The sequence below is a fragment of the Salvelinus alpinus genome, chromosome 11, assembly GCF_045679555.1.
Source record: "Salvelinus alpinus chromosome 11, SLU_Salpinus.1, whole genome shotgun sequence".
NCBI lineage: Eukaryota > Metazoa > Chordata > Actinopteri > Salmoniformes > Salmonidae > Salvelinus > Salvelinus alpinus.
Genome location: NC_092096.1, coordinates 14,219,218 through 14,231,182, shown reverse-complemented (window position 1 = coordinate 14,231,182; position 11,965 = coordinate 14,219,218). Strand labels below are relative to the sequence as shown.

General features: G+C 45.7%; 1 protein-coding gene across 1 annotated transcript in view; it reads left to right on the top strand.

The window, feature by feature from the left end:
• The first annotated feature begins 1,639 nt into the window (after window positions 1-1,639).
• The window catches only part of LOC139533608 (calcium-activated potassium channel subunit beta-4-like), a 69,107-nt gene continuing 58,781 nt past the window's right edge, over window positions 1,640-11,965 (top strand). The window contains exon 1 of the mRNA XM_071331763.1: window positions 1,640-2,738. Within this exon, the coding sequence (XP_071187864.1) occupies window positions 2,403-2,738 (336 nt within the window). The 5' untranslated portion in view covers window positions 1,640-2,402. The remainder of the gene's footprint in view (window positions 2,739-11,965) is intronic.

Sequence of the window (11,965 nt, the reverse complement as noted above, 5' to 3'; positions counted from 1 at the left end):
GCTGTTGGGACTCTGCTGGTAGCCAGGTGTAGCAGTGGTAAGGTGTTGGGACTCTGCTGGTAGCCAGGTGTAGCAGTGGTAAAGTGTTGGGACTGCTGTTGGGACTCTGCTGGTAGCCAGGTGTAGCAGTGGTAAGGTGTTGGGACTCTGCTGGTAGCCAGGTGTAGCAGTGGTAAAGTGTTGGGACTGCTGTTGGGACTCTGCTGGTAGCCAGGTGTAGCAGTGGTAAAGTGTTGGGACTGCTGTTGGGACTCTGCTGGTAGCCAGGTGTAGCAGTGGTAAGGTGTTGGGACTGTTGTTGGGACTCTGCTGATAGCCAAGTGTAGCAGTGGTAAGGTGTTGGGACTGCTGTTGGGACTCTGCTGGTAGCCAAGTGTAGCAGTGGTAAGGTGTTGGGACTGCTGTTGGGACTCTGCTGGTAGCCAGGTGTAGCAGTGGTAAGGTGTTGGGACTCTGCTGGTAGCCAGGTGTAGCAGTGGTAAGGTGTTGGGGCTGCTGTTGGGACTCTGCTGGTAGCCAGGTGTAGCAGTGGTAAGGTGTTGGGGCTGCTGTTGGGACTCTGCTGGTAGCCAGGTGTAGCAGTGGTAAGGTGTTGGGACTCTGCTGGTAGCCAGGTGTAGCAGTGGTAAGGTGTTGGGACTCTGCTGGTAGCCAGGTGTAGCAGTGGTAAGGTGTTGGGACTCTGCTGGTAGCCAGGTGTAGCAGTGGTAAGGTGTTGGGACTCTGCTGGTAGCCAGGTGTAGCAGTGGTAAAGTGTTGGGACTGTTGTTGGGACTCTGCTGGTAGCCAGGTGTAGCAGTGGTAAAGTGTTGGGACTGCTGTTGGGACTCTGCTGGTAGCCAGGTGTAGCAGTGGTAAAGTGTTGGGACTGTTGTTGGGACTCTGCTGGTAGCCAGGTGTAGCAGTGGTAAAGTGTTGGGACTCTGCTGGTAGCCAGGTGTAGCAGTGGTAAAGTGTTGGGACTGCTGTTGGGACTCTGCTGGTAGCCAGGTGTAGCAGTGGTAAGGTGTTGGGACTCTGCTGGTAGCCAGGTGTAGCAGTGGTAAAGTGTTGGGACTGCTGTTGGGACTCTGCTGGTAGCCAGGTGTAGCAGTGGTAAGGTGTTGGGACTCTGCTGTTGGAACAGCTTTATGTAGGCCCTAACAGTTTGTGGGCACCGTTTGTCACCGTTATAGTGCAATTAATCTATTGTTTAGTGATGTGTTGTGGCTTTGCTGGCATGCATCCCACCCAAAATGTTTTAGTTTGCCCCGCCAAGATCTACAGGCTAAAATTGCCACTGGAATTGGGGCTCAAATATTATCCTCCCCAGTCCAGCCGTTTCTCTCTATATGCCGGTATAACAATTGAGCCTGGCGGCGAGGTAAGTCTAAAGACTTACCAGAGTTGACAAGCGTGGTTAATGGCCCTTACGATAAAACGCTACGTGCGTGTGTTTATGTGTGTGTGTATGCTTCTATGTGCTATTCAATAAAACCCCAACATGATTCTGTACATCTAGGAAGTGAACAGATGCAGACTAGCTTTAGGCTTTTCTGCCACGTGCACGCCACCGAGCACCGTAACACCACCGTAACCGTTGGCGGGCACTGCTGATTACGTTAAAACTCGCATGGTATAATGCTTGCTTTTTGATTGGTCAACTATAAGCTTTGTTTTTGTATGCCAAGCCAAGTTATCATGTGTCCAAAGCTTAATGACGTAAGCCATTATTTGTATTATTGAACGTGTTAACAGTTACTAGCTAGCCTAGTCTGTCAACAGGTGTACCCTGTAGTGATGCGTCAAAACAATACCGTCCAATCTGCGTAATGAAGTTGGTAACATTGGTGTCAGCAGAATATACCTATTTTTAACTCTAGAAAGCTCCTCGCCTCAGGCTATATGGGCTGGTCCTCTTGGCACCGTGAGCAGAGAGAGCCGTCTCCATCTCTAAAGGGGCAACAGTAGACCAGTTTGTCCACAGCGAAGTGATGGATGTCGGAGCCAGGGACGGCGAGGGACCGCCGCAGCGCATCATCTGATCGCCAGTCAAGGGAGGGGCATTCACTCCGAACCTAATCCCAGATGCAACATCCAGCCTTTCAGCAAAATCCACATCTCTACGGACCGTTGTGATATGAAGTAGATATCACGCGCATAAGAGCGAGGGGAGGAGGGGGGCAGGCACAGGCTGGACCGCAGCTACACCGCTTTCGCAAAGTTCTCCTCGTTGACACCGGAGTGAGAAAGAAATAGAACATACAGAAGAGAGACCGCGGAGTCCGGTTGAGTGAGAGGGACGTTTTCCTGGAGGCTGCCAGTGTTTGGGGCAACACAGCGCAGAGAGAGAGAGAGAGAAGCCCCTCTCCAGCTCTCCTCTCCGTCACTTTCGAGCTCTTTTCAGACCGACGAGGAGCATAATGGCGAAAATGAGGGTGTCATACGAGTACTCGGAGGCGGAGGATAAGAGTATCCGACTAGGACTGTTCCTCATCGTCTGTGGCATCCTGTCCCTCTTTATCCTCGGGTTCTGCTGGCTCAGTCCAACTCTACAGAGCATGCAGAGCAAACCGGCCAACTGCACGGTGGTGTCCGTGCTCAGACCGGAGGAGATGTTCGAGTGCGTGTTCACGTGCGGGGCGGACTGCAAGGGGACCTCGCTGTATCCGTGTCTGCAGATATTCGTCAATAATTCCGAGTCGAACTCCGTGGCTCTGCTGCACTTTGATGAGCAGCAACTGGTGCTGAACCCAAAGGTAAATGACTAAAACTCTAGAACGAGAACACTGGGAAGGAGCACTCTAGACTTTATAGTCGACACAGCGTCGCAGTTACTGAATGCAAAGCTGTGAACGATCGTTACAGTAGCTAGGCAAAGTGTCTGGCTGGAAAAGTTCCCAGTCTCAGTTTGTTGACATGAGGTAGATGGATATTATGTTAATGGTTGCCTGTTTTTTTTTAAACGATGTTAATGTAAACAAACTTTTTGTATTCTAAAGACCAAATAACATTCTTGCTATTTTCTATTCGAAAGACATGGCAAAAAAATCACAGACTTAAATAATGAGTTTAACTTTCATAAAAGTCACTTTACAGCAAGTGTGAGAGGATCTACACCTGTCCAAGTATATTCTAGAGACATGGCCTCATCATCACTGTGATGAAGAGGAACAGAGATGACAAAATGACCCCTTTGGGACAGAAAGCCCAAACGTCTGTGTGAGTGAAGGTGTCTTCTCTTTTCAGTTGGTCCATTAAGCTCTCTAGTCCCTTTGTGCGTCATATTACTTTTCAGACGTGCACCTCTCAGACTACAGATCGGAAATGTCTTGGTTCTTTTGAGAATTTCTTCAAGTTCTCTGTGGTCATCATCATCATCATCAGTTATTTCTAGCTGACTTCAGAAGGGATTGAAACCCAACCTTCTCATCTTGTGTTCTTCTGTAGATAGTGTGTTTATACCTTTGAGGGGGTACTGTAGGTCATTCAACTCTTCCTGTCCTCCTGCCCCTCCTCTTTCCCCTCTTCTCCTTCCCCTCCTCTCCTCATCCTCCCCCACCTCTCCTCCTCCCTCTCCTTCCCCTCCTCCCTCTCCTCGTCCTCCCCCTCCTCTCCTCCTCCCTCTCCTCCGTCCCCTCCTCTCCTCCGTCCCCTCCTCTCTTCCGTCCCCTCCTCTCTTCCGTCCCCTCCTCTCTTCCGTCCCCTCCTCTCTTCCGTCCCCTCCTCTCCTCTGTCCCCTCCTCTCCTCCGTCCCCTCCTCTCCTCCGTCCCCTCCTCTCCTCCTCCCCCTCCTCTCCTCTGTCCCCTCCTCCCCCTCCCCTCCTCCCTGCTGTCTGAAACAGACCTCTCTCCCCCTACACCACAGGTACTCCTCTCCTCTGTCCCCTCCTATCCTCCGTCCCCTCCTCTCTTCCGTCCCCTCCTCTCCTCCTCCCCCTCCTCTCCTCCTCCCCCTCCTCTCTTCCGTCCCCTCCTCTCTTCCTCCCCCTCCTCTCTTCCGTCCCCTCCTCACCTCCTCCCCCTCCCCTCCTCCCTGCTGTCTGAAACAGACCTCTCTCCCCCTACACCACAGGTACTCCTCTCCCCCCAGCTCCATGGTAACACCACTGCATCCCTCCGCCCTGTGTCTTTAACACGCCTCTATGTTTACTGACCGGGTTCCATGGCAACAGGAGGGCAGCTTTGAACAGTGATGCACGATCGCATGTGTCTGCATTTAAAGTGGCACCCTATTCCTCATGTAGTGCTCTACTTTTGTCCACTAAGGGAATAGGGTGACTAAAAGTAGTGTGCGAAGTGGAAAAGGGTGTCCAAAAGTAATAAGGTACCATTTAGGACAAACGTAATCCCAGCCTGTTCTCTACATGCCGTAGAGATTGAGCCCGAGTCTGGGGATGAGGTTAGAACGAATGCAGACCGTGGCATTGAGAGGAAAGAAGTGAGGACTTTGGCTGGCTACCAAACCAACCAGGGGTTGAATGAGTTGGCAGTAAGCAGGAAAAAGGAACCAGGTGTTGAATGAGTTGGCAGTAAGCAGGCAATGACTCGCTTTATTTACTCTGTGTTGCAGTCTGTCTGTCTGTTCATGTTTAGTAGACTCAATCACTGCAGTCAGAGAGCTTGGCAGTTTGGGCTCCGCAGGCTTGGAGGAACTGCAGAGTCTGAGGAGAGTCTGAGGAGAGGATCGACTGTGTTCCAAATGGAAACCTATTCTCTACATAGTGAACTATATAGGGAATAGGGTGCTATTTGGGATACAACAACAGTCAATGTTTAATGTGTTCATATTATCTTCCCTGTAAGTTGTACAACTTTTACGTATGACTTGCAGTTAGATTTTGTTGTTTTTATTGGTTGGTGTGTGTGAGTGTGAGTGTGTGTGTGTGTGTGTGTGTGTGTGTGTGTGTGTGTGCGTATATTTGTTCCCGGCGACAAAACCAAATTACTTTGTCGCTGAATCACTTTGTGATTTGTGGAAAAGGGAACATCTGCTTCCAAAAGGCTGTGTTTACACAGGCAGCCCAATTCTGATCTTTTTTCAACTAATTGGTCTTTTGACCAATCACATCAGATCTTTTCACATCAGATTCATTTCAAAGTAATGAATCTAAAGATCCTGGAGAACGTGCCAACTAGTCATTCTTATGTATAGTTGTCTGAGGAAGGAAATGAAAGAAAACTGATTGTATCCATGTGTGTGTGTGTGTGTGTGTGTGTGTGTGTGTGTGTGTGTGTGTGTGTGTGTGTGTGTGTGTGTGTGTGTGTGTGTGTGTGTGTGTGTGTGTGTGTGTGTGTGTGTGTGTCTGTGTGTGTGCGTGTCTGTGTGTCTGTGTGTGTGTGTGTCTGTGTGTGTGTGTGTGTGTCATTATTAACAGGCTACTTCTACTAATGGCCCACCAGAGGTCCTGCTCTATAATGACTTCATTATAATGGTCACTAATATATCCTGGTTCTAGACTGGATGGTCGGAGCGTTCCAGAAACAGGAGGGGTTGATTGGTTGGAATTGGCTGGCTCATGGGAGGAGAGCAGTGGTTCATTTGAGCCGGATCCCACCTCTCTGTTTGGAACCTTTTTGTTCCGGAACCTATTTAGCTGGATCTGGGTACTCTCGTGGCATGAACAATTATTTTCTCTTTTTGCAAATGTAAAAATGATAATGAAAGCGATCAAAGGTCATTTCCTCTTCCTTAATTCTCCTGCCCCCATAAACAAACGTAATGTAAGAAATTAGATTTTCAGCCCGGGCCTAATATTCTGAAGAGTTGATTGGGGCCGGCCCCGGTTATGGTTTGCACAACACTGTAACCTACTGTATGTGCAGTGGTGATTTTAGCATGTAAATCTTGGTGGGGCAAAATAAATTTAAAAAGTGGGATGCATGCCAGCAAAGCCACAAAATAACACAACACTAAACAATACAACACAACACTAAACAACACAACACTAAACAACACTACACTAAACAACACTACACAACACTAAACAACACAACACTAAACAACACTACACTACACAACACTACACAACACTAAACAACACAACACTAAACAACACAACACTACACAACACTAAACAACACAACACTAAACAACACTACACTACACAACACTACACAACACAACACTACACTACACTACACAACACTAAACAACACAACACTACACTACACAACACTACACAACACTACACAACACTAAACAACACAACACTAAACAACACAACACTACACAACACTAAACAACACAACACTAAACAACACTACACTACACAACACTACACAACACAACACTACACTACACTACACAACACTAAACAACACAACACTACACAACACTAAACAACACAACACTAAACAACACTACACTACACAACACAACACTACACTACACTACACAACACTAAACAACACAACACTACACTACACAACACTACACAACACTACACAACACTAAACAACACAACACTAAACAACACAACACTACACAACACTAAACAACACAACACTAAACAACACTACACTACACAACACTACACAACACAACACTACACTACACTACACAACACTAAACAACACAACACTACACTACACAACACTACACTACACAACACTACACAACACAACACTAAACAACACAACACTAAACAACACAACACTAAACAACACTACACTAAACAACACAACACTAAACAACACAACACTAAACAACACAACACTAAACAACACAACACAACACTAAACAACACAACACAATACTAAACAACACTAAACAACACAACACTAAACAACACTACACGACACTAAACAACACAACACTAAACAACACAACACTAAACAACACTACACAACACTAAACAACACAACACTAAACAACACAATACTAAACAATACATGAATTGCACTATAACGGTGACAAACGGTGCTCACAAACTATGGGCAGCGTAAAGCTGAACCAACAGCAGTCCCAACACCTTACCACTGCTACACCTGGCTATCAGCAGAGTCCCAACAGCAGTCCCAACACCTTACCACTGCTACACCTGGCTATCAGCAGAGTCCCAACAGCAGTCCCAACACCTTACCACTGCTACACCTGGCTATCAGCAGAGTCCCAACAGCAGTCCCAACACCTTACCACTGCTACACCTGGTTTTCAGCGGAGCCTTGTCTGGCAGCGAAGCAGTTCATTCTACTGCCTTTAAAAATACATAGCTGATATGGCTGACTTGCTTAAACAAATGTGGTTTCTACTGACAATTGAGATGTACAAACTATGGCATAAGAGGACGACAAGCGGATAACAGGCAATCCGTAATTTCGATTAAGACATTAATGAGCGAGCTAGGACGGACGTAGTCAATCTAACTATTTGTTCAGCACTTTTGAAATGTACAGCGATAGAATTCAGAACATGGGTTGCTCTTACAATGTTCTCCCTGTACACCAAGTCAGAACCGTAGGCTAAATGAAGGGGGCATATAAGCAGACTGAAAGTTCTTACAATATTCAACGATTCCATTTATAAAAAACTGGTTATAGGCTACATGTGCACCACCAAGTCAGAACTGTTGGCGAAATGAAGAGGTGAATATAGACCAAATGATTAGGGTGAGGCACATGAGCTACTAACAGCTTACTACACAATATACACTTGCTATTACTTTCTTGGTATAATACATAATTTAAGCAGCAGCATACACAACATTTTTGGACTCACCTTGTTGTGCTGTGCTCACTTGAACAGGAAGGTGGTGCCGTGGTCCTTCGTGGGCAAACTTTGTCATCAAAGTCTGCCATTCTCTGGATTTATGGTGCTTTCAAGATGACTGGGAACTCAACAAAAAAAGAAAGGTTGAATCATGACAACGTCAGTGATCTTCAGGTCGTAGCTCCAGAAAGAGGCCAGAGTTCCGTGTTTAATCAAGTTCACAACGTATTTTCCAAGTCGTAGCTCATTTTCCCCCAAGTTCCCAGTTGTCTTGAATTTACTAAAGTCAGATTTTGCAGTTCCCGAGTTAACAGTTGATTTGAGCGCGGCACAAGTCACGCTTCATTGACAGCACGGCCAATGTTGAATGTTTATAATTTTAAACTAGGAAAAGAGACCCTTAATCTTAGTCTTGGGACCACACAGCCACTCCACTGAATAGCAGGCTAATGATTGCTTTGTAACGCTTGCAGTTTGCCACTGATTCCTTCCAAACCACTCATTGTTGATTTTGCGATTTCCAACTTGTAATGTTTATGTCCAATGGCCGATGAGCACCGATACATTTTATCTATAAATTATCTTCATTATTTCTCTTCATATGACAAGGATTAAAAAGGATTTGCCAGTAGATTGTCGACTTGATTCATGATGATGACTACTAGCTCAGAATTTGAAAGTATGATGTTGACATGATCAGTCCAATCAAAGCTTTTAAATGTTTACATTTTTTATTTAACCTTTATTTAACTAGGCAAGTCAGTTAAGAACAAATTCTTATTTACAATGACGGCCTACCAAAAGGCAAAAGGCCTCCTGTACTGTAGATAAAAAAGCTACTGTAGATACAACGTGATTTGACCTCATTTTATCTGTGGCCAATGACCTTGAGCCTTCTTGGATGGGCACTTCTAATGTAACTCTTAAGGCAGCACCCAAGGGGCTAGAATTTTCGAGGTCTACCCTTTGACTTGTCGGTGACGAGGTGTCCCCATGAGTGACATAACACTGAGCCAATCACGGCGCAACTTTCCATATTTTCTGCTGCCTTTCCCACCACCACAGAAAGCACTGAGCTGAAACACCTGCTTTTTGGAGCTGCCAAGAAAACAAGAAGACACCATGTTTGTATGCGGCTGCGTTATAACATTATATTTTTTACATTGTTTGCAAACTGATATGTGACATGTATCAACGCCAAAATAAAATGCAGAACAGCCAAGCAACCCCAAAAATGTATTTAATTACATTTTTTGCTCTGCCTCGCCTGCCCTGAATGACGGGTGACCACTGTGTATGTGTGAGACCAACGGGTCACCACTGTGTATGTGTGAGACCAACGGGTCACCACTGTGTATGTGTGAGACCAACGGGTCACCACTGTGTATGTGTGAGACCAACGGGTCACCACTGTGTATGTGTGAGACCAACGGGTCACCACTGTGTATGTGTGAGACCAACGGGTCACCACTGTGTATGTGTGAGACCAACGGGTCGCCACTGTGTATGTGTGAGACCAACGGGTCACCACTGTGTATGTGTGAGACCAACGGGTCACCACTGTGTATGTGTGAGACCAACGGGTCGCCACTGTGTATGTGTGAGACCAACGGGTCGCCACTGTGTATGTGTGAGACCAACGGGTCACCACTGTGTATGTGTGAGACCAACGGGTCGCCACTGTGTATGTGTGAGACCAACGGGTCGCCACTGTGTATGTGTGAGACCAACGGGTGACCACTGTGTATGTGTGAGACCAACGGGTCACCACTGTGTATGTGTGAGACCAACGGGTCACCACTGTGTATGTGTGAGACCAACGGGTCGCCACTGTGTATGTGTGAGACCAACGGGTCGCCACTGTGTATGTGTGAGACCAACGGGTCACCACTGTGTATGTGTGAGACCAACGGGTCACCACTGTGTATGTGTGAGACCAACGGGGGGCCGTGGCTGTATGAGACCAACGGGGGGCCGTGGCTGTATGGGAATCGTGCCTGAATCTCTCTCTCTCACATAACTAAAAGGAAATTCACTTTCTATGATCTCTCTCCCTCTCTGCTCTGATAGACATGAGCCTGCAACTCTCATCTCTCCAGCGTTGCAATTCATCATTTATTTCCTTATAGAATCATAGCTGTATGAAGGGTTCTGGAGAAACTGCAACACCCCTGATACATTGAAATAAATTTGCCAAAGTTATATAAATACTGCTGTCTGTTCAGAAAGAAATTAAATCATTCAGAATACTACACCACCAGAAGGCCTATAATTTAGCCACAGAGGATCAATAGCTAATTTATTTTACATTTCCTAGCTGTGGATTGTAGCCCATTAACAAGGAATAGCCTAGCTGTGGATTGTAGTCCAATAACATGGAATAGCCTAGCTGTGGATTGTAGCCCAATATAAAGGAATAGCCTAGCTGTGGATTGTAGTCCAATAACAAGGAATAGCCTAGCTGTGGATTGTAGCCCATTAACATGGAATAGCCTAGCTGTGGATTGTAGCCCAATAACATGGAATAGCCTAGCTGTGGATTGTAGTCCAATATAAAGGAATAGCCTAGCTGTGGATTGTAGTCCAATAACAAGGAATAGCCTAGCTGTGGATTGTAGCCTAATAACATGGAATAGCCTAGCTGTGGATTGTAGCCCAATATAAAGGAATAGCCTAGCTGTGGATTGTAGTCCAATAACAAGGAATAGCCTAGCTGTGGATTGTAGCCTAATAACATGGAATAGCCTAGCTGTGGATTGTAGCCCAATATAAAGGAATAGCCTAGCTGTGGATTGTAGTCCAATAACAAGGAATAGCCTAGCTGTGGATTGTAGTCCAATAACAAGGAATAACCTAGCTGTGGATTGTAACCCAATAACATGGAATAGCCTAGTTGTGGATTGTAACCCAATAACATGGAATAGCCTAGCTGTGGATTGTAGTCCAATAACAAGGAATAGCCTAGCTGTGGATTGTAGTCCAATAACAAGGAATAACCTAGCTGTGGATTGTAGTCCAATAACAAGGAATAGCCTAGCTGTGGATTGTAGTCCAATAACAAGGAATAGCCTAGCTGTGGATTGTAGTCCAAGAACATGGAATAGCCTAGCTGTGGATTGTAGCCTAATAACATGGAATAGCCTAGATGTGGATTGTAGCCCAATAACATGGAATAGCCTAGATGTGGATTGTAGACCAATAACATGGAATAGCCTAGCTGTGGATTGTAGCCCATTAACATGGAATAGCCTAGCTGTGGATTGTAGCCCATTAACATGGAATAGCCTAGCTGTGGATTGTAGCCCAATAACATGGAATAGCCTAGCTGTGGATTGTAGTCCAATATAAAGGAATAGCCTAGCTGTGGATTGTAGTCCAATAACAAGGAATAGCCTAGCTGTGGATTGTAGCCTAATAACATGGAATAGCCTAGCTGTGGATTGTAGCCCAATATAAAGGAATAGCCTAGCTGTGGATTGTAGTCCAATAACAAGGAATAGCCTAGCTGTGGATTGTAGCCTAATAACATGGAATAGCCTAGCTGTGGATTGTAGCCCAATATAAAGGAATAGCCTAGCTGTGGATTGTAGTCCAATAACAAGGAATAGCCTAGCTGTGGATTGTAGTCCAATAACAAGGAATAACCTAGCTGTGGATTGTAACCCAATAACATGGAATAGCCTAGTTGTGGATTGTAACCCAATAACATGGAATAGCCTAGCTGTGGATTGTAGTCCAATAACAAGGAATAGCCTAGCTGTGGATTGTAGTCCAATAACAAGGAATAACCTAGCTGTGGATTGTAGTCCAATAACAAGGAATAGCCTAGCTGTGGATTGTAGTCCAATAACAAGGAATAGCCTAGCTGTGGATTGTAGTCCAAGAACATGGAATAGCCTAGCTGTGGATTGTAGCCTAATAACATGGAATAGCCTAGATGTAGATTGTAGCCCAATAACATGGAATAGCCTAGATGTGGATTGTAGACCAATAACATGGAATAGCCTAGCTGTGGATTGTAGCCCATTAACATGGAATAGCCTAGCTGTGGATTGTAACCCATTAACATGGAATAGCCTAGCTGTGGATTGTAGTCCAATAACAAGGAATAGCCTAGCTGTGGATTGTAGACCAAGAACAAGGAATAGCCTAGCTGTGGATTGTAGCCCAATAACATGGAATAGCCTAGCTGTGGATTGTAGCCCAATAACATGGAATAGCCTAGCTGTGGATTGTAGTCCAATAACATGGAATAGCCTAGCTGTGGATTGTAGC